We start from the raw sequence: 23,082 nt of genomic DNA on the forward strand, positions 1-23,082 counted from the left end.
GAGTGAACGTGACCAGAGCAACGAGCCTGGGACCCAGCCAAGTCTTCAGAAGAAGAATACAATACGCTTAAGAGATATTGATTTCAAAGACGAGAGGTATATACTCACTCAGAAGAAACGAAATTATATTCTTTATTCCAATGATACAACAAATTAAAAGCATTACAACATTTACTGAGCCGCTTATAAATGGCCCGTTCACACACGATTCCCTTCCCATCCATGTACAAAAGAAAAATGTACACACACAAAACAAATCAGACATCATATAATTAAGACGTCATTATCTCATAACACAACAAATCGAGCAACTAAGCTAAACAGCGCAATAACTATAGCATATAACTCTTTCAAAGGGGCTAGGTCACAGTATTTTAGGTAATTCTATTTATTTTAGTTGCTCTAAACTTCAAATTGGCAGGGCAAAAGTTTTATTGGCAAGTTCACGGCTACATAACAAACAACGATGATTTTCGAGCATTGTAAATGACACTTTCATACAAATTGAGATAAACTTGAAAAAAGTCGGGCTGACGTTTTTCAAGTTTACCCGTTTTAGTCTTCTCGAATTTTGCCTATCCATATCCCCTTTTGACTTTTCTGCGTTTCTTTTGAGTTCTTCTATAGTTTTAAGCAGTTATTGTGATATTTTAGTTAATTTCTATGACCAGTTGTTCAGTGCCGAAATTGCCTAAAATTGCGTGACATAGCCTCTTTAACCAACTGACTTGTTTACATCTACAAATGAAAACTAAGCCTGCAAGATGCGTGAAAAGTAAGTTTTCGCACGAAACGTTTAGAACCGTGTTTCGCCATGTTCGGTCACTTCCTCATCGAGGATACTGTGTCCGCGACGCTTTTTACGCTTTCCTTCCTCTTTGTCATGTTCGTACAAGGGACGATCGTCAAACTCGCCAATCACGACTTCCTGAAAAAAAAAAAGAACCAAGGAACCAATTTTATTTTTACGTGTCTTGACTACAAAAGACTATCGTAAAGCTCCTATAAAACAAACTAACCAAATCATTATGACATCTAGTGCAATACCGTACATTCCGGCTATAAGCCCCTCCCCCCTCACTTATAACCCTCCCCCCTGGCTATTGGCCCTTTTACCTATAAAAAGGGGGAATTGGCAGACAAATGGACCCTTTATCCCGTGTGGTAAACGTGCTGCGGGATTTATTACGAGGAAAACTTTGACTTCGAGTGTCAACGCAAAGCCTTTGTTTGCCTTGGAGACACGAGAGAACAAGCTCTTGTGAGAATTAAACATGCCTTGCAAATTTATAGTGGACGGGCATAAATTAAAGGTAGATGAATTATGCAAGCAAAAAATGTAATTGCAATGTGTTACTCTTAATAAAATGTGTTGTGTGACCTACAGTTTTGTGACCGTTCTTTACGTTACCGACCAATCACAAGTCCCCATATCAAATTTTTGTTTAATAAGCAATAGCCAATCACATACGACTAAATCCACCAATCACAACAAAGCCCGCCAAACATTTTTCAAATTTAATCCACGACTTAATTCACCAATCACAACCAAGCCCGCCAAAAAGCCCGCCAAAATGTTTTAAAATTTAACTGTCAATGTTCATCAAAATGAGCTGATATTACTACTAATTTCAAGCGACTTTTTGGGAAATTTCATGCATCTCTGGGACAGCCCTAATTATTGTACCCCGCTAAGCGGAATTGGATAACATGTTTGTACAACTGTAAGCATATTAAAGTGATAAATGATCATCGCAGTGAATTTCCAATTTAAGCAATTGAAATGAAGAAGCCTGAAAAAAATTCAGGGCTTCAACGGGATTCGAACCCGTGACCTCCGCGATACCGGTGCGATGCTCTACCAACTGAGCTATTGAAGCCACACATTGGGAGCGAGGTCAATTGTGAGTTCATATTTTCTCGTGAGAGGAGTGAAATGATGTAATGCATATGAAATGATTCATATATGAACTGCGGATGTATATGAAAGTGATAAATGTAAGCATATTGTAAGCCTCTGAAAACCATGCTTAACTCAGTATGCATGGCAGTTAAATCGAGACAAAAAATAAACTGTGTCAATTTTATCATCTTCAAACTAAAAAGTGTTGGTGGAATCATTTCGTGACATTTTATATACAGTACCCTTTTAGCATAATCGTTCAGTTCAGCGGGCTCCTTTTCGTCGATACCCCAACTGAACGAATGATCTGGCAGGAACCCATAAAACCATTCCTTTAGCGGGAAGAACAGCTTGGGATCGATTTCTCTTTCACGATCTGCTTTGGTTTCTAAGGAGAGAAGAAAATCGTAAAATGCTTATCAATGCTTTTTTTTTTTTGCGCTTGGACACATCACGATACGCTAAGGACCTCTTTATATGAGCCCAGTAACCAGGCTGACTCAGCTCGGTTACCAGGGAAAATTTTGTCGTCTGTTCATTTTTTTATGTTTTTTTTTATATCGTTCACTTCTATCGTAGCTTTGTCGACTCTTGTTCCTTTACCTATAAAGCTAATACGCATACCGTGAATTTGAAGTGAAAATACATACATGGCAAATTTATGCCATTTTGACCGCCCTGTTGCGAAAGCGAAGCTAATTTGTCAAAAATGTTTCATCCCAGTTTCCCGGGCAGGAGTGTTCATATGGGAACATTTTTAATCCCGGGTGCCGCTTGTAGAAACCGAGATCTCGCAACCGGGCTGACCCGCTTTCTCATATGAACACATCAAAATTTTTACAAAGGAAATAGGAGTGATGAGAGATCTCGGAAACCCGGCCAGCCCGTTCAACAGGGGTCATATGAACAGGGCCTAAGGGTGGATTTCCACTGACGCGTAATTTTTTACGTGCGTGGAAAAATTTAGAGACAATGTATGAACGACCGGTAAACGTGTACGAAAGTCGTTCATACTTTGTCTCTAAATTTTTTCATGCTCGTAAACGCACGTAAAAAATCACGCGCCAGTGGAAATCCTCCTTAAGTCATTTTTGGTGACAAACAAAATCAACTTCATATTGAAGAATGCCTAAAAAAGAAGAGTTTTCTAAAGTAGCAAACACAAAAACAGCATAGGTGGATAAGGCTGGATATGCGAGAGACGGCTTATAAACGCCAAACTGAAAAAAAAAAAAAAAAAAAAAGGGCTATGATGATTTTTGGAACAGTACTCACCAAACGCAAAGCTCACCAAGACTCCCACCACAAAGGATGTTAGCACAGAAATAGCGCTGAACCACAAATACGAGATGTGGTAGAAATCATCGGCGATAGCAACGCTGTGGATAGAATATTGAAATAGAACGGTTTTCAGTCCAGTGCCGTAAAACCAAAACCTAACTAGTTGCTATGGCCAATGGTAACAAACGAAAGTAACGCACTGAACCAATGGAAACACAAAACAAACGCACGTGGCCGGCAACAAGCGCGGGAAAACGCGTGCGACCAAGTCGCCAGGATCTTTGATTTTTTTTTTGTAGTTCCTTATTCTTTAACTGACTCGTCGAACAAAGTTCTAAGAACTAATGTATCTTTTCACATTTGTGAATTGTATCGCCACGTGACGCTTCTTTCCGAAAACAGAAGCTGGCGTGACTTGCCTTGCGTAACGATTCAAATAACGGCTGATAAGGGGACAAAAACTATTGAATGACAACCTACTTTCACCAACTGTATTTTCTATGAACTTCTTACCCGTGTGGCTCATGAGGATTGTAGATGTACCCATCTCCATACTTGTCGAGTATTGCCATCGAGTCGTTATACTGTTTAGCAGTAACATTCACACTCGCAGAAGCGTTTGAGGTGTAATACACTGCATCTTTATAAAACTCGCAGTCCCTGACCGAGGTGGTGCCTGGGTATTTATTAGGAGGGTAGAAAACTGAACCCAAGAATACCCAGGAGGTCAGGGCGGCCCCAGTGAAAACACCAGCGTAGGCTCCCTGTGGAAGAGTTTATGAAAAAAGTAGGCAGACTGTTAGCTTGAGTACAACAGACGAGTCGCGGCGGAAATTCGACAAGAGCAATTCCGCGCAAGTGACAACCAATCAGAGACGCTAAACAGATTTTTGTTGAGTTATAGTCATCAAAAAGGAATTTTCTATCGAGCGAGGCAAGAATTAAGAGCGCGAAGAGAGGCTTGTATACTCTGTCAGAGGATTTAAATTGGCAGTTTCAATTTTTAAATCTCTCCGTTGCTTTTCATTCCTTATCCGTGATTTTTTATTCGAATTAACAGCCTGCTTTGAAGACGACAAAAAGTACAAATTTAAATTGACACAATTTTATATCGTGATCTGCTGCAGTTTCCACAAAAGCAGCGTACTTGTATCTGTCATGCCATCAGTCGCTCGTGCTTTAATATTTCCCTGCTTCTGATGTTTCGCTTTAATGACACTACCTTAGCTCGTATCAGCTCACCTTTGAATTTGCTCGACGCACAAACATTCCCAGCAGAAAGATGCCAAGTAGTGGACCACCACAGATGCCAAAGATGCTGTAGGCAAGCTGACGAAATAATAATTATTAAGAACAACACATTCACTGTGGCGTAACGTTAATTATTAGACAACAAGCGTGAAGCGAAATAAAGCACTTGTGGATAAATGGTCGCGCAAAATCTGTGGATAAACGCGCGAAAAAGGATCCGGTGTCTTTTCACCAGATTCCTCGACGCTATCTATCCATAAGTGCTTTATTTCGTTTCACGCTCACCAGACCAAGGAAAAAGGGACTACTTATAGTCTATAACGTTGTTTGACATTTCCAGTATCACTAACGTCAGGGTCATCTTTCCCAGAACGCAGTCTTTTCTTAAAAGAAAGTCGTTAACCAACCTGTAGACAATATGATTATTGCTACTCCCCCTGTAGGAATACGAATACTAGTCCATTGTAGTTACCCCCAGACCCGACATTTTAAAAGTCGGTTAAAAAGAATTTTACGCTCACCTGCAGAACCATAGTTCCAACATACTTGACAACAAATGCTCCAGCGATCACGATAACACCAAATACCAGCGCTTTGAAGAAAAAAAGAACAAAGTCTCAAACCCCAACATTTTGTTAGGTTGCATCCAGTTAGATCTCGATCGCGCGCCGCCGGCAGAAATGCAAAGCCTGCTTTTCAGTAGCGAAGCAAGCACAAGCGCAAGCATAAGTAGTTGGTGCCAAGTGAAAACGAACGTCGACATAAGCATAAGAACACGATGTTTTCTAGTTACAAGGCTTAAATGCTCTAGAACGAGTGTTTTAAGTGGGCAGACACGGCCAGGCGTCGTAAATTCCCTTGTGCTTATGCGGTATTTCGTTTTCAGACGGCATAACGCACAAGGGGGCCAACAAGTATAGAAAACGAAACGGTTCACTTGGCCTTCTTTCTCCCTGTGGAGAGAGGAACTATGAGAGTAAAGTGTCTTACTCAAAAACACAACATAGCGACCCTGGCCAGGGTTTGAACACGGACCGCTCGATCCGTAGTCCAGTGCGCTAGCAACTAGGCCGCCGCAACTCCTATTATAGATCATCCAGTAGTTCCCGCCCCCCCCCCCCCATTATTAAAGTTCAGTTCTGGTATATAGGTGTTTCCAATATAGTGACTTACCAATGATCTTGCAAATTTTAGCGGCATCTGAGTCAGTAAGGTCTCTCACTCTCTTCTTGATGATGTCTTCTAGAACAACTAGTGACATGGCGTTTAAGGCAGATGATCCAGTGCTATGGGAAAACACCAACATATAGATTTGTAGGTTTGTGAGTTTCAGTTTTAACCTGCAGTTTGGACTTGAGTGTTTTTTTCTAGTTTTTAGTAGACGGATTACAGTATTCTATCTATGCATATTATTATTGTAGCCTTCCAAGCAGACAGTATTTAAGCTCGTTACAAAATCTGTCGACAACCACCACCCCCCTCCCCACGCGCTTTGTTAGAGAAAGATTGTGTGACGTACGGATGACTGACCATTAAAAGTGTTTCTGTAATTCAATCAGGGACGGAACCAGCCTTCGTCATCTCTCTACCTTTTCAGTCTGTCCCAGACCGCCTAAACAGTCGCCTTTTTAAATTCTCACTTAAACATTGGGACTGACGCAATCTTTACTTCTGGTGTGCCCAATACTTTTGACGACGAATTAACGACACAGTATTGTGTAAACCTTCTCCCCCCACTTCCAGGTAAGTGAAAAAAGAATGAACCATGGACAGAAATGGATGCCTCACCCCTCTCATCCGCCACTAAACAGACGCATTACCTCAGAGCTCCTGCATATAAACAGGCAGTGAACATCCCTGGCAGACCCTTCAGGTTGTGCAGCTTGTTGATCACAAAGTATGGCAACGTCTACGACATAAAAGGCACAATATTTTACAAGGGAATTGTAAATAATTCAAAAATGTTCTTACGCAAATCGGTAAAATGGCACGAGAAATTCGCGTCAGGGCCGTAACCAGACCTTTGGCATAGACGAGGCAAGATCTTGCAAGGAGGTTCAGGGGACATGTACCCCAGAAAATTTGGAAACCTAGAAGCTCTGAAACTCTTTCTTCAACATTTTTTTATGAGGCATTTCTTGCAAAAAAATACTCTTGTTCAACTTGGGATTATTTTCCCAACTAAACATATTTTCTTTTTAATAATGGGTTAAAATCTAGACGAGGCAAGTGCCGCGTCTTGCCTCTTGCTAGTCACGGCCCTGGCGGGACTTAAGTTTGTTTCAAGAATCAATCAAGAACATCTTCTTCACTGAATGCCACTGATATTTTTACCTGGTCATTGCTGGTAATTTTCCCGTCCTTTATCAGATCACATCCAGAGTACACAGCGAAAATAACCAGCCCGTCCAAACAACATAGAGTGACAATGAAAATAAGACCAGGAACGTTCATCCACACTGCCCTAAAACACAAAGATATGCTCCTTCAAACAAATTTACTGAGTAACAATTGAGGTAATTTCTTATTATCTTAGGAACAGTCATTTTTTTCTTTCCACGTTTTTTCCAAAATTAAGATGACGGCTTTTTGGACCTTCAGCCACGATTTTTGATTTGAATGCCCGGGAACAGCTGGGGACGAGCTTCCTTGTTCACAAGCATTATGAAAGGGGGGGGGGGGTTGGTTCTATGTCTAAGATCCTACGGCTTATTGTTTATGCCCTTACAATATAGATTCAAACACCAAATATCTGGAACGATTTCCGAAGGAAACCGAAGACGTTAAAAGATTCCTGAAGGTGTTCGCAAAATTTCTTAAGGTTTTCGAAGATCACTCGAGGACGTTCAAAGATTTTCGAGAGGTATCGAGAGGAATAAAGAGGACAGGAAATATTTCTGGCATTTTTTTAAAGATTGCCGAAAATCACCCGATATAATTATCACTCTAGCGATTGCATGTTTCCTTGTAAAATTCTGATTTTTGGTAACCAGTAAGGTAGGAGAAAGGCACTATAAACTTCCTACTCAGTTGGGAGGCTGAATAGTATTCGTTGTTACCTTTTCGCGTCTTTCATTGTTCGTATGGCAAGAAATCGCTGAACAGCTGTCTGACTAACAGTCCATACAGGCATGGCAGTGAACGCTCCGCCGATGGTCAAAGTCCAGAATGTGTTTCGTACTTTGGGATCTGGATTAAAGCTAAAAAAAGAGTACATAATTACTTATTTGTCATGCCGTGTATAGGGATATTTTTGTTTTCGTGGTTTTCAATTGAGTGCCGTTAAACCAAACTAAAGTAATCACTCTGGCCAATCACAAAGGAGACACAGACAATCCAGTGAACCAATCAAAACTCCAAGCAAATTCATGTAGCCGGTGCGAAACGCGGGAAAACGTGTGCGAGCGAGTCACGATAGGTTTTGGTTTTACTTCTGATTGGATGAGAAAGTGGCGCGAGCTTTTAACTAATCACGAAGCGTAGAAATGCAAAACTAAAGCAAATGTGAATAACCTTCGACACTCAAGTGAAAACCGAGCTAAATATCAAGTTTACTTACTCAAAAAACGTAGTTCTGTTGAAGTGTTGGTTGATTTCCCACACTTTACTCAATCCTCCGACTTCGACGCTGCCAATGACTGCAACTGTGATGAGGCCCCCGACCATCACCGCCGACTGAAACACGTCTGTCCAGACCACGGCTTTCAGTCCACCCTAATCAAAAATCAAAACAGTCAACAGCCTTAAAAGTGTTAAATTTTACTAACTATAGTGCTCCACTAGACAGAGTTAAAAGGAAGTCAAGCGCGAAAATGTCTCAATACTCCCCCAACCCCATTGTTCAAGACTACTGATATTCGACCCGAAAATTCCATACTGATGACATGGCGCAACAAAGATCCGTCAAGTGACCCTGATTGGTTGTTTCTCGCGCGCGAGAATTCAAAAACTAATCCGGGCACTGTAAGTATTTCTGCAAAGGTAAGAAATCAGTGTGGACATTTTTGGTTCGAATTGATACGTCTTTGAAGAAACATGTCTCAGTTTTAATTTAGACTAGTAGTGCACTAAGCAAGGACACTATCAATATTAAAATCTTGCTTATGTGTGTTCATGGCTTTTGTCCGGGTTGTAGACTTGACGCGTGGTCTACAGGAAGTCCAAATCGATCAGAAAAAGGAAGACGGTGCGTAACCATGCGTTGGGCGTAGGGCAGAGGAAGCCTGTCAACGCCATCCGAAGTTTAGAGCAAAGGTGACGCTTAGTGAGTCTGTAGTTAGACTGGTGGTCTTCGACCTCTATTGTACCCAAACAAAAACTCATAGTGAAGTCAAGCATTTTTCGAGCTCTAGCTGAACAAAAACCCCAAATTTCTCAATGCTGATTTCTTCCACTTGCAAAAATGTCGTCTTGTCGTGAACCCTGTTTCTTAATCATCAGTATGCATTTCCTAATGTCAGTCGTCTATTCATTTCTCAAACCAAGTCTACAAACCGGACAAAAGCCATAACCCGATAACTTGTGGTATAAATAATGACTTACCAGACTGGTGTAAAAAGTACAAACGACCCCAGTGGTGAGGATAGAAGCCGTCAGTGGAATACCAGCAACTGAAAGAAGAAAAATGTAAACTTGCGAGAAAAACCCGATGACAAAAATTGATTTCTTCTTTTTCAGAATTAAAATAGAAATAAATGTATTGCAATCTGTAGAGAGCACGGCTTACATATACGAGTAAGAACGCTTTCAAAATTCTTGCTCTGCCCGCAGCCACTGTGTTACGTTTTTGAGCAAAATGCCTCTCTTCACCCAGGTGTATAAATGGGTACCCTAACCGGCAAATTTAACGGCGGGGGTAACCCTGCGATGGACTAGTATCCCATCTATCCCATTCTACTGAGACCGGAATAAACTCTAGAGTTATAAAACCTTTGAACAAAGGAACTTACCAGCCTCTAAAGCGAGAGAAGGTGCGTACAGAACCACAAACAAGTAAAGTGTCTGTACAGAACAAAACAAGACAAAATATGGACCAAGTTTAGCTACATCATCATGGATTATTGCTCAGTAATTTATTGCCTGTATATTGGCTTATCCTCGGTGTAAAAATCTGTGAAACTCAAAAGTGACCGACACAACAAAGAACTTCGAAACAATATAGCAGTGAAACAATAGCTCTAGAAACAAAGACAAATTTCACAAGTTTTTTTAAACCGAGGTAATCTCTGTATATAGAAAGCCAGGAAGTTTGAGATACTTACATATTCTAATATGAAGAACACACAGCCAACCATTCGTACTCCAACACTGAACCGCCTTTCAAGGTACTAACAAAGAATGAGAAAAATTATTCACTCTTTTGAAGGTTTAGTCTCCCTGCGCAGCCGTTTTTAGTGTCGTCACGCAACACTACTCCAGTGGGAGGAGCGTTGCGTGACGAAACTAAGAACGGCTACGACGGCGACTATTGAAGGTAAGGTGAACCTTGTTTTGTTTTTTTTGCTCGCGCTCTTGAAATAGAATCATCTAAAGGCCGACTTGTAGGGTTTGACCACAACCTTAAAGACAATCAGAAATCTTATAGATAGGGAAGCCTCTGGCACTCAGCCCCGAAACCAAAGCACTCGCCCAAAAATTTCCGCCAGCTACGTAGGCTTACGCTGAGGGCCATCCAGGGGGGGGGGGGTGGTGGGGGGAAGGTACATGTTCTCTTGTTCCCAACAAAATTTTCCTCGTGTTCCCATGTTCCTTAAAAAATATTCCTTCGATTTTGGTGTTCCCCTTTCCCTTAAATATGCTCTTGTTCCCATGTTCCTAGTTTTATTTTAGCCTGTTCTATTTTTATTTTTTGTTCCCGTGTTAACTGAAACCCCTGGGAGAGCCTCTTTTCTGAACGGGTCAGTCACATTTTGTTCCTTAACGTCGTTTTGAAGCCTAAAACAGTGTGAAAATAAAAAAAACCGTGGCAAGACAGCAAAGACAAATTCCAATTCACAATTTTGAAAAGGACGCGTGGAGAAAGGTCACACTCAGGTCACGGCTTCCAGGGTTGTCACGCAGCAACATTTTCTCTTTTTTGCGGGGCAAACATAATGAAAAAATACTTTTATTTGCTACCTTTTTCTTTCCTAGAAGAAGTCTTTATTAACTGTAAAATGCGATGTTTGTTGCAAATAAAAGAGGCATAATAGAAAAAACAAGGCATCGCAATGATACATGCAGGTAGAAGTTGCCGGGGAAAGTTGGAATGGCCAACTGTGTAAATATTTACCCTGCGCATAAAGATGAACAAAAGACTATCCTTTTAGTATTGACGTGACGTTCTTGCAAAACAGTAAATACAGTCGAAGCTCTCGTAAGCGGACACCCTCGGGACGCGAAAAAAGTGTCCGTAACTGGAGCTGGCCGCTTACAAGAATGGTTCTCGTGAGCGGCCACTAGAGGTGTAGGGGATAGATGGCCACTTAAAGGAGCTTGCCCAGCTAAAAATAACTGGACGGACGTGGATGACGGCAAAACAAACACTGAAATATGGTGCTGTAATTACTGCAAAATCATTGTGACGAGCGGCGATGTGATGTTGATGGACCCCTCCGCCGCGAGAAATTAATAAAAAACAAGATACAGAGACTGTTAACAGGTTTTTCTTTGGTTGTCCGCTTACGGGAGCTTAAAACAAAGACAAAGTCTAATGGTGGATTTCCACTGACGCGTAAATTTTTACGTGCGTGAAAAAAATTAGAGACAATGTATGAACGGCCTGCGTAAACGTGTACGCAAGCCGTTCATACATTGTCTCTAATTTTTTCACGCAGATAAAAAATTACGCGTCAGTGGAAATCCACCTTAAGTCGTAATCTCTGAAAGTGTCCGCGGCCGCTTACGGGAATGTCCGCTTACGAGAATGTAAAAATACAGAGTTTGTACGGGAGTTAAAACGGGGTTTCAAACAAGGCGGCCGTAAGTATAGCTGTCCGCTTACGAGAGTGTCCGTCAAATATACGGAACGATCGTATGACCGATGACCTTCACCTTCTAGTCACAGAAATAGAAATGGAACAACAATGAGCATTGTTATTCTAACAACTGGAAAAGTATAAAATTTCCCAACTGTATACGACAATTATTAACCGTCCATAACTAAAATTTAAAAACCACTTACATTTAAAAAGCAGACATTCCCAGCATTCAGACCTTCCAAACATTTCTCTCTTCCAAAAATTATTCTGATAACATTTTGTCGTGCAGCGAGAGAAGATTATTTTCACACTGTGAAGTCAACGGTCAAGCGACCGTCTCAAGAGCTGCGATTTCGGCAAATGGGGGGAGCTCCTAGGACGAAGATACACCGACTACAAAACAACCGATGTATAACACTTCACTCCCTCGACAAATCGCAGCGCACTCGTATGTGTTCTTTGCTGTATAGGCACCTAGATCTCTGGCTAAATCTATTGCCGTTATGCAGCCGGGGTAACGCAGGGCTCTGGAAACTTTTTGCATGCTCACGACAACTTAGAAAAATTCCAACATAGTCAAGAATATATCCGCCTCAAAGCTTTAAACGGGAAAGGCGATTTTCGGATATCTCGTTAAAGCACTAGGTAAGATCTCCCTGCAAAACGCCAGTTCTGCTGCAGGCCAGCCGCCTGAACGTTCTAACACCGAAACGCCCATGTACGAGAGTCGGAGCATTCGCGCGCAAGTTTCACTTCAATTAAATCTTAGCCTGCAGAACAGGCGGTTTATTTTTTGCGGGGTTTTTTTTGCTTCGCGCTCGCCCCCACGCGACCCGCAAAATTAAAACTCGCACTTCGCGCTTTGACCCGCAAAATAAACCGCCTGTTCTGCAGGCTAATTAAATCTAGACTAACCTCGTTAGCACATGTGATATTCACTCTCCTAAACATAGGCACGAAAATGACGGCCACAGTGAAGCAGATGATAAAGTAGGAGATGATCAACACATAGTACTGGGCTCCATACGTGTATATCTCGGACGGCACGCCGAGCAGGGTTATGGCTGAGAGATAAGACACCAGAAGGGATATCGCGACCGGCCAGTTTTTCATCTGTCGGTCCCCCAGTAGATATTCGGCAGTTGTCTTCTGCTTTCCGCCAGGTCCACAACCATACCATACTCCGATCAGAGCCGAGATTAGCAACATCACGGAGAAAACGACGTAGTCGATGATGCTAAAGCGATCGTCCGCCATTGTGTTTGTATTGAACACCGACTCCCGGGACCGGCAGTGACTCTATTAATCTACACCTAGTAGTCTAGATATGCAGGGAAGGATACAGTACCCTATGCGAGCTAAACAGCCAGCAATGCGCCTCGTAATTTTGTTTTCACGATCGCCGGTACGTAGAAGCGTTGGCTATAATCTTGTGATTATATTCCAACTGCAAAAACACTCGCCGACTGCTTAAGGTCGCTCAAGTGTCGCGCCTATCTACAAAGGTGTCAAATTAAAAACATTGTTTGGTCAGTTAATATGTGTTAATATTTCACATATTAGCTCGAGTCATGTTGAACACTTCATCTTCATTATTTATTACCGAGCTTAAAATTTACCATCTTTATTATATTACTACAAACTTGATCAATTCGACATTGCTGATCCTAGCAGTCCCGGGGGGCTACTCCATATAATGGCCTATACGGGGAGGCTCCGCCCGAAAGGGGTACCTTTTTCAGGCTTCAGGTATATAAAAGGGTAGGGGTTTCAGAAGTTTAGGTATATGAAAGGGTATGAAAATCCGTCATTTAGGTTTTTTAAAGGGCCTTGAATTAAAATATTTCGAACAGACGCACTTTATGGCTGTATTATTTTAATTTATAAAGCGCAACATGAAAATGACAAGAAAACGTCCTGTTCTAAGTTTATGCCAAGTCTTTTAGGTATATGAAAGGGGTACCTTTTTTCAGTAAAAGGTATACGAAAGGGGTACAATTTCTGTGAAGATGGTATATAAAAGGGTAAGGGGTAAGAGCTTGGGGCGGAGCCTCCCCGTATAAAACTTTTTTGAGTGCCCCCCCCGGGCTAGCAGTATGCAGGACGCGTGTCACTTATCAACCTAGTAAAAATGCCCCAGCTCACAACGAGTCTCTGGTAGCTCAGTTGGTTAGAGCGCCCAACCTGTATCTGGGAGGCCATGGGTTCGATTCCCGTCGGGGACTCAGAATTTTTCTTTGTCCCATGCTCGAGTCATGTTGAACACTTCACTTCAGTTAATGCAATATAGAGTCCGATTTCATTACTGCCTGTTCCAGGCTCTCGGTAGTTATGGGAGAGCAAATAACGTGGGTGAGCGAGGAAAACAAATGAGGCGGAGAAAGCTTTCTCCTTCAACTACCGAAAGCCTGGAACAGGCTACTACAAACTGTCAATTTGGTGGTCTGAATAAACTGCCAGCAGCGTCGTTCATTATATGCACGATGGTTGTGGATTTTGATCAAACAATAAACTGATCTACATTTTATTGCTGTATTACTTAAAAAAATCGGTCATTTAAAAGATATTAAGGACTGAATTTATGAGATCACCCCGTCTCCGTGCTTCGTGCGTGCCGCTCGCTCTTCGCGCACGCGCTTACGTCGGGCTTCGCGCGCGCACGCGCTTGTGTCGAACTTCGCGCTATGTCTGCTAAAGCACCTGTTCTGTAGGGGTATATTTATGATGTCAATGTGTATGGTGGTTAACGAAGTGACCATTGTCTCTTCACTGCTTAAAAATAACTCCTCTTTTGATGATCTGCCCTGATGGACCACCTAACCCTAAGTCGAGTTGGAAGCCTTATTCCATTGTCTAAACGGATCATGTGTACTAAAGGTAGTCTCGGTCGATAGTCGACCGACAGTTGACCGATATATCGGTCGACTATCGACCGTTATAGTTTACCACTAATTTTTCTCCGATTCTGATTGGTTTAAATTGAACACGTGACGCGATAGTGCCCGTCCGCCGGAGGGCACTATTTTAACAATAGAGTGTTTCTGTCGAGGAACTATCGGCTGATAGTTGCCCCGCGGAAATTTGATGTTCTTAAAACAAATATTAGCCCGAGAAGCGAAGCTTCGAGGGTAAATATGCTAGTTTTAAGAACATCAAATTTCCAAGGGGCAACTATCAGACCGATAGTTCCGAGAGAGAAACACTCTATTGTCTTTATTGTTCACCACTAAATTTTCTTCCGCGCGCACATACAAAAAGAAGTATCGTGAATTATTTTTACTACTTTTAAAGGGCAACTCTCGGGAAATTTACCCCAATTTTTTATTTTTTCTATAAGTTGTTTATAGCAACAGGAATCTTTAGCAGGTAATTTTTTAAAGATATCGGCCAAAATGAATTTACTACGAATTTTCTTTTACGCCAATTTCGCGGCCATTTTGAAAACGTTCGGATTTTGGTACGTCACGTGATGCTACGTCACAGGTGTGGAAGGCAGATTTGCTTTTGCTTCCGATAAGAGGAAAACACGCCAAGCTTCTCTTCATAAATGAGAATCACAAGGAGAGAAAGACCCTATGCTGTTCAATGATGTCCAAGATAAAAAAGGTAGTGCTTCAGTGCTTAAATATGAAAGGAAATAAACTGAAATAGACTAAATCTTGGGTTTTTGTGAAACGAAACAAATCCGTCAGATCGATCGGCCTTCTGAGGTCAGGAAATGTTCATAGATTTATACTACAATGCATCCTCCCCTGCACCATATCATGATAACGATTCCTTTCGTCTGGAGTAGATAATAAATTGAAAAGGGTTTGCGAGTGCTGACTCCCGTAATTTGTCAAGAATCTTTGCATTTGTAAGCAGGAATAGCGTCTATGGTCGTCTACATGGGTCTATATTAGCGAAATCCACGCGTTCGGAAAAAGACAAATATATTTCGGTTCTAATGTTGAGAAATCTGCAGCCACCCCAAGATTTCTCCTGCTGTTAATTGGCAAAAATTAATAGAAAGCAATTCTCCCCAGCAAATGAAGTCTTTTAAAAGTCGCAGCCTTCGAAAGGCGTGTATGATTGCGTGCAGGTCAGTATTGCGCAATACGAAGGCATACAAATTCACAACCCCACGCGCCAGCAGAGGCGCTCTCGCAGGGTATAAAATCGTGCGGAGAAATGGGGAATTTAAAGCAAATATAAAACAATATCTGAAGTAATTAAACAGAAGAAGATTGTGTTGCGTGTAGTACTTATTCTGTGATTGCTTTTGAGAAGCTATTGTTGTAAATAAAAGCAACTTGTGGTGTAGTACAAAAGCATGTCACGCTTTCCCTTCTCTCCCCTAGCCTGACCACGAAACAGTTTCGTGTGTGCAGATGTTAGTTTACGACATAACTTTAGAAAAACATGCCAAGGCTGTAAGACACGTACAGTGTAGAGCAGTTACAGCAAAACGATGATCTCAAATGCAAACCATGAATAAAAACGCACGCAAGCAAACGCGAATATTCTTAGAAGAGAAACAGCGCGGTCATATAGAGCCAGGCAAACCACAATTTTCGTGGGGGCATTTTTCACAAAAAGATACGAAATTGCAAAATATAAACATGACAACTCAATTACACCGTAAAGTGTAAATATCACGCACTGTAGGGTCGTGTAATAGTCCCGGGCGGGAGTGATAGTCAGTTTGCAAAATCTTTCTACACAAGCACGTCATGAACAACCTTGAACAAAGTTCCCTCGAGGCGAGTTGTTTCAAGTACTACATAAAGCGAAACTCCCTTCTTCCAACAAAAGAAATAAGTTGATACAGTTGATAGCGATTGAGCAGTCCACCATCCCTAAGAGACCCAGCAGAGTTTTGTCCACATTAAAGTTCTGCAAACCCGAGTATGTCAGGTATGTTCTAAATATATTCTGGCACAGAATTTCGAGCAAAGTTTAGTTTCGTTAGCTGGCATTCCGCCGGGAGAATTCTTCGCTTTTGAGCAGAATTCAGAAAAATCGGTATCACAAAGGATGTAGCTAGCGTTTTGGTATTTGCAAGCTTTCAAACGCACAATGTAGATAGGATGCATTAGGCTAAAGCTCAAAAACCCATTATGACAAACATGAGCAAAAATGTTTGACGACCGAATGTAAACGGCAAAATGTAACAAACAGTTTGGTCGTATAATGTTTAATTAAGCTTCTAGAGTACATGTAAATAATCATAAGGCTTTTCAGGTTTGACTTAGTACACAAATCAGTGGCCGAGGTAATAGAGAAAGATTAGAAACTGTACATTTAGGACTTCAATTCACTCACCATTCCTCGCTGTCGAAATCACAGCGGCGGTGAGAAGGTTCGATATTTTCCTCTCTTTCTCGTGTCTCGCTGTTTTTCTCTGGAGGCTCAAAACGCTAGGGTTGAAATACCATAGAAAATTCTAAATCATCCCCTGACATATCCCCTCCTATAGCTCTCTGAAAATCAGTGAAATCGCTAGCAGAAGTTGAGCTCTCACTGCTAGAATTTGAGTCGGCCATGTTCGTGACTTGCTGTGGTTCCACACCTGTGACGTATCACATCAGGTGACCACAATCGAAGCGTTCATGACGAGATGTCACGAAAGCGGCAAAATTTGAAGTTTCACGTTAAAATTAACCGGTAAAAAAGCTTCTGAAGTCAAATTTTTTGCTTTCTGTATGATTTTGAGAACATTCGGAAGCTTTTAATGAAATATAGTTTTCTAGCCGAGAGTTGCCCTTTAAGGATAAAAAACTCAATTGAAAGCCGAAATTTAACAAACGAAACAAAACCAGACGAGAAACCCACTAAATGCAGTAAATTTGGTTGGGTTTTTTTGTCTGCAGGCAGCTTGTTTACAAAAAAACAGTCACGGGCGGGCACTATCGATCCGGGCATTTTTCACGGGAGGGCACTATGGGCTGATAGTGCCCTCCGGCGGACGGGCACTATCGCGTCACGTGTTCAATTTAAACCAATCAGAATCGGAGAAAATTTAGTGGTGAACTATAACAGCCCATAGTGCCCTCCCTTGAAAAATGCAAGGATCGACAGTGCCCGCCCGTGACTGTTTTTTGTAAACAAGCTGCCTGTAGACAAAAAAACCCAACCAAATTCACTGCCGGTTAGTGGGTTTCTCGTCTGGCTAGTTTCGTTTGTTAAATTTCGGCTTTCAATTGAGTTTTTTATCCTCAAAAGTAAAAATAATTCACGATGCTTGTTTTTGTATGTGCGCGCGGAAGAAAATTTAGTGGTGAACAATAAAGACAATAGAGTGTTTCTGTCTTGGAACTATCGCTCTGATAGCTGCCCCTTGGAAATTTGATGTTCTTAAAACTAGCATATTTGCCCTCGAAGCTTCGCTTCTCGGGCTAATATTTGTTTTAAGAACATCAAATTTCCGCGGGGCAACTATCAGCCGATAGTTCCTCGACAGAAACACTCTATTGTTAAAATATATCGGATATGCCCTATTTCTCGAACCAGTTTTTGCTTCCCTTGGGGGTTCCAGAAATCTAGATTCCACTGTATGTACAAAAATAATTTGGGTCAAAAGATACCAGCTCTATTTGATTGTTATAGTCAATAAAAACATTTCACGATCGTCACCTAAAAATCTCAGTTTGTGGCAATTTCTGCCCTCAAGAACCGACGGCACTACTGACACCTCAACTTGTGGCGTATCTGCTTTGAGGAACCAGTAACTAGACCTATGCTCTTTGTCGAATTATATTAGAAGCGTTATTAATTATTTTAACTGTCGAAACTATCGCAATGGCAACTTATCGCTATACACTGTAGCTATTTAGCAAAAAAAAAAGTTTTTCGCTTTGCATAGAGATAAATGGGTCACTAAAAAGATACCCTGTATCCCAACCTACTGGATTAATCAAAAACTTATTTATGAGATGACAGCTACCGAAAACATCTTAGCTTGTGGGAATAGCTTGTGGCGTGAAGAGCCATCGCCAGCGGCTAACCGTAAGTCGAATTTAAAGCCTGCATCTAGCATGAAATCAAGTTTTATTGCTTTGTATACAGATAAATGCATTGTTCGCTAAAAAGATACCCTGTATCACGCCATACTGAATAAATCAAAAACTTTTTTATGAGATGACAGCTACAGAAAACATCTCAACTTGTGGGATTCTGCCCTGAAGAACCAGCACCAGCTTACCGTACACGAAAAAAATTATTGCTTTGCACGGCATAAAGTAGCCCCCCTCCACTTATTTTTCGCTTTCCGTTTTTTTTTTGCGCTGCCCCTCAACCAACCAAACGCTTACATGAAACGGGCTATACATAAAGAGTACCTCAAACCCTATTGCCTTATTCAATCAGAGCATATTTATGAGATCAGCACTAAACTCTCAACCTGTGACGAATCTGCTCTGAGGTCTTTGTCAATTTAGAAGCGTTATATTTAACTGTTGGAACTATCACAGAAAAATAGCAAGAAAAATCGCTAAACACGCTTACTGCATGAATTTAATAATTATAATAATAACATTTATAGTGCGCAAATTTCATAAAATGTTCAGATGCGCATTACAAGAAAATTTGGCACGAAATTAGTTTTATTCTTTTTTATGAAAGAATTTGAGTCACTAAAAAGATACTTTAATTTGTCTACGCTCTAAAGTGTTAGTCAATCACAGCATATATATATGAGAACATCATTCCTAACTTGTCGCAAATCTGCTCTGAAGAACCAGCGAGCTCTTTGTCGAATTAGAAGCGTTATTCAACTGTTTGAACTATCACAGAAAAATAGCAATGAAAATCGCTATACGTGCGCGCTTATTGCATACATTTAGCACGAAATCAAGTTTTATTCCTTTCAATGTAAAGACTTAAAGTCACTAAAAAGATACTTTAATTTGTCTACGCCTTATTGTGTTAGTCAATCACAGCATATATATATGAGAACATCATTCCTAACTTGTTGCAAATCTGCTCTGAAGAACCAGCGAGTTCTTTGTCGAACTAGAAGCGTTATTTAACTCTTGGAACTATAGCAGAAAAAGCAGCAACGGCAGTCGTCATGCACGCTTATGTTAACTTTTATTTACTATATACGAAGCTAACCTTTCACTGCTATGTGTCAAGAATTTTGGTCACTAAAATGATACATTGTTTCACGCGCCAATGCATTGATCAATGCCAACATATTCCTGAGGTCATCACTAAAACATCGTAACTTGTGGCAAATCTGCTCTGAAGGACCAGCGAACTATTTGTCGTGCAATTGCAAGTTACCAGAAGTCTTTATAAACCAAATGTCTCAACTATCTACTGAGTTAGTATTAGCTGCGACATTCGCAAGGTTTCTGGATCGAATTCGTTACTCAACATATTCTTGGCTTTTAATTTCGCTTGGTAGGTAAAGAAATTGGTTCAATTTGTATGATCTTGGCGAGACTGCCCTAAACAACCATTCCTATATAACTCCTTATCGACCGAGAGGTCGGGCCTTATATTTATATTTTACCGCGGCAAGTCGCGTATTCATTTCAGAAAATACACAGTCAATGTTCCCACAGAGTTTTAAATTATGTTTATTTTTATAACTCGTATTAACAACAGTTTTCTTTTGTCTTTGTTGCATAGAAAATCGTAACCGAGTGGAATCAAGACCTTCAGTCAGATCGGCAGAATGAATACTGCAGCAAAAGTAAGTAAACGTTTCAAATCACCCACGTTAGTTAAAGCGTGAAAGCCAAAGTCACTGTATACTTTTAACATTCTGCCTTCAACTTAAAAGTTAATAAAATTGTTGTAAGAAGCAAAAGCTAGCGAAAAATACGATACAACAAATGTCGAGAGTATTTTTAATTAAAATTAGTTGCAAATATAAAAGGCAATTCAGCCCAAATGCCGTGTAAAAAGTTAGATATCGTAATAAACTTCTTAACTAAATAAACCTCTCCTCAAATTTCAGACGCAGAAACCCTTTCAAAAATAAACCCTCCCAAATATGCGACCATTGGTTTAAATCCAGCCATAGCTTCTAAACACATGTATATATAGAGCAGTTTTCAATTGAGTGTCGTAAAACCGAAACCAAAGTAATTACTCTGGCCAATCACAAAGGACACAGACACTCCAGTGAAGCAATCAAAACTCGAAGCAAATACATGTAGCTGACGCGAAGCGCGGGAAAACGTGCGCGAGCGAGTCACGATTGGTTTTGGTTTTAGTTTTGATTGGCTGAGAAAGTGGCGCGAGATTTTTAACCCAATCACTGAGCGTAGTAATGCAAAACCAAAGCAAACGCAATTTACTTTCGACACTCAAGTGAAAACCGCTCTATAGCTTTTCAGATTATAAGCCTCTTATTGTATAACTTATTTTTTAATTGTTTTGTACGTTGGAGTACACGCTAGGGACCTGTAATTTTCAATGAACGGCTAAAAGACTTTTTTAAAAAAAATCTTTATATTTAGACAATATTAAGATGTCCCAGTGGTATTCTTGGATGAATCTTAAAATTCCCAGACGTAGTGTTCCTTTCAAATGTCAACCCAATCAATTAAAAAAAAACAAATTTGCGTCTGAAAACAACCTCCCCCCCCCCCTATCACCTCCCGTATATAACAAAGTTATTAGTTTCTAAATATTAGTTTTAAGTTTCTTAATTTCATCGGGAAGTATGCACAGAAGTTATGATAGTTATGTTTCCTCAGGTTCAGTGGCATGCCTGTACACTAACTATCTCGTTGAGATATGAAGCTAAGTGTATGACCACTATAAACATATATTTTTTTATTTTATTTTAGAACTAATTATAGTAAACATTAAGTGAATTTTGGAGGAATTGATACCTGGTATAATTTAGCAGAGTCACTGAAAATGAAAATAATTGCAGGAAAGAATATCACGCACGACTTTCATATAAAATTAGGCCGCATGATACTCAGATTGCCAGCTAGACGGCTACCCAGTGGATTACTTATCACATGTTCCTTTCTCTCTCACCCTCTCTGTCTTCACAGCTATGACTGCTCGTAATAATAGGGCTGTTTGTGGGGACGCTTCCATCAGCCGATAGCGCCACCAAAAACAAGTTCGACGACCCTGACTTCCTTAAAGGGCAGTGAATACAATGAACGCTACATGGCCATGGACGACGCAGACTTTCGCTCCAAAATCAACCAATCACCGTCCCAGAATTAAGACCACGTGAGCAAACAGAACCTAACCAAGATATCGATCGATAAGATCACCGACCCACCACCATGGACGTATCAGACGAGTTACGTTTGGCTAGACTTGGGCCGAAATTTTTACCCTCGTCACGTGAGGTCAATCACGTGTTCGAACAACAAGTGTTGGTTTGGACACTTCCAATGTCGACCGAAGCATCACAAATTCACAGTGTTGCGTGGTTTCTTCTTAAATAAAAACCACGCAATTTGGATTCAAGATTCAAGTTTGCGCACCACAGTAAAGACAGACTCAGGCTCGTCCAGCACAGGGATCCCACGATTCCAGGACTATTGGGAAATGGTTGATAAATATGTTGCTGTGGCCTGCCAGTGCCGCCAGCCCATCTGATGTTAAATGGAAGATACTAAATTAGCTTATCCTGCTTGTAAAATGATACTGAAATTATTAAACATTTCATTGAACTCATTAAAGCGTGCTGGTCGCGTGACTTATCCCTAGAACCCCATCGATGTTCACTTGCGGATACAAAATTAATTTATTCCATTTGGGATATGATAAATTATTAGACTTTTTATTGAAGTCATAATCTTTTAAATATGCTTGTCGTCTGACTTGTCCCTAGGACTCCAATTAAATTAAAGAAAACTTCAGCCAGACAAAGATAAATATTACACAGCGAGATTGTTTTGTTTGTACCAGTCCTTACACTGACCTCTAAAAAAATAAATAAAACAAATCAATCTTTTTAGCACTGCTGTGCTAATTGAGGACACTGTAAATAGATAAACAAATAGTATAAATCGGTCAAAAGCTTGTTCAAAACCCCAACTGCAGTGCCGTAGCAAGGGTAAAATAAGTGGGGGGGGGGGCACACGAGCGCCGGAGGCGCGAGCCGCTAGGGGGTTGGGGGCTGCCCCCCCGAAATTTGAATCTAGAGGCTTGGAATGCTAATTCCAGCGTTCTCTAAGAGCTATTTGTGATTTACGTATATCGCAAATGAGACTTTTTGAGACATTTTGACTTTTTTGTGACTTTTGAGACACTTTTTCACATTGTTGTCACGATTTCTATTTGTTTTAGTTTTTGGCTGTTTAATATTGTTGTGCATCTTCCTATGTACAGAAAATAAAAAGAAGTACAAATGTTATTGTTTCACTTCTCGGAGATTATATTTTTTTTCAACATTTTATACAGGTCTGTTTTTACTTTTTGGGAAAAAACTGGGGGGGCACGGGGCCCCCGGCCCCTCCCCTTGCTACGGCACTAAACTGGCAGGAGGCTGACCAGTTGGCTATTTACAAAGCGTAGGGGAATTGAATTCGGGACGACCAAATACTTATCCATCTAGCGGCAGGAAGGAGGATTTGAACCCGGGGCCTCCGGATTACAAGTCAAGCGCCCTAACCACAAGGCCACGCTGCCTCCTATAATATCACTCATCACAGAGCCCATGCCAGTGACCGACTATTAGGTAAACGCGCAACCAGGGGCGGAGGGGGAAGCAGCTAAGCC

General features: G+C 40.9%; 1 protein-coding gene and 1 non-coding gene across 2 annotated transcripts; one reads left to right on the top strand and one right to left on the bottom strand.

Annotated features, from left to right (window-relative positions):
- Window positions 1–108: 108 nt before the first annotated feature.
- On the bottom strand, window positions 109–12,864 carry LOC144631751 (sodium-coupled monocarboxylate transporter 1-like). Its single transcript, XM_078490299.1, has 15 exons — window positions 12,310–12,864; window positions 9,697–9,762; window positions 9,385–9,436; window positions 8,978–9,045; window positions 7,995–8,149; window positions 7,495–7,635; window positions 6,770–6,899; window positions 6,256–6,344; window positions 5,609–5,721; window positions 4,957–5,027; window positions 4,427–4,513; window positions 3,698–3,948; window positions 3,179–3,282; window positions 2,146–2,291; window positions 109–928 (listed from the first exon to the last, which is right to left on the bottom strand). The coding sequence occupies exons 1-15, from the start codon at window positions 12,649–12,651 to the stop codon at window positions 797–799; spliced, it is 1,947 nt and encodes a 648-aa protein (XP_078346425.1). The 5' UTR covers window positions 12,652–12,864; the 3' UTR covers window positions 109–796.
- Window positions 12,865–13,544: 680 nt separating this feature from the next.
- Trnat-ugu (transfer RNA threonine (anticodon UGU)) lies at window positions 13,545–13,619 on the top strand. The gene has a single exon. It is a non-coding gene; the product is annotated as a tRNA-Thr (tRNA).
- Window positions 13,620–23,082: the final 9,463 nt, after the last annotated feature.

The sequence above is a fragment of the Oculina patagonica genome, chromosome 12, assembly GCF_052425735.1.
Source record: "Oculina patagonica isolate OP01 chromosome 12, crgOcupat, whole genome shotgun sequence".
In the NCBI taxonomy this organism is placed as follows: Eukaryota; Metazoa; Cnidaria; class Anthozoa; order Scleractinia; family Oculinidae; genus Oculina; species Oculina patagonica.

Coding starts and splice junctions, on each gene's coding strand:
- LOC144631751 (XM_078490299.1), bottom strand. CDS start 12,651: ATGGCGGACGATCGCTTTAGCATCATCGACTACGTCGTTTTCTCCGTG. Junction 8,150..8,977: donor GTACTTTTTACACCAGTCTG/GTAAGTCATTAT, acceptor ATTTTTGATTAG/GGTGGACTGAAAGCCGTGGT. Junction 6,345..6,769: donor AAATTACCAGCAATGACCAG/GTAAAAATATCA, acceptor TTTATGTCGTAG/ACGTTGCCATACTTTGTGAT.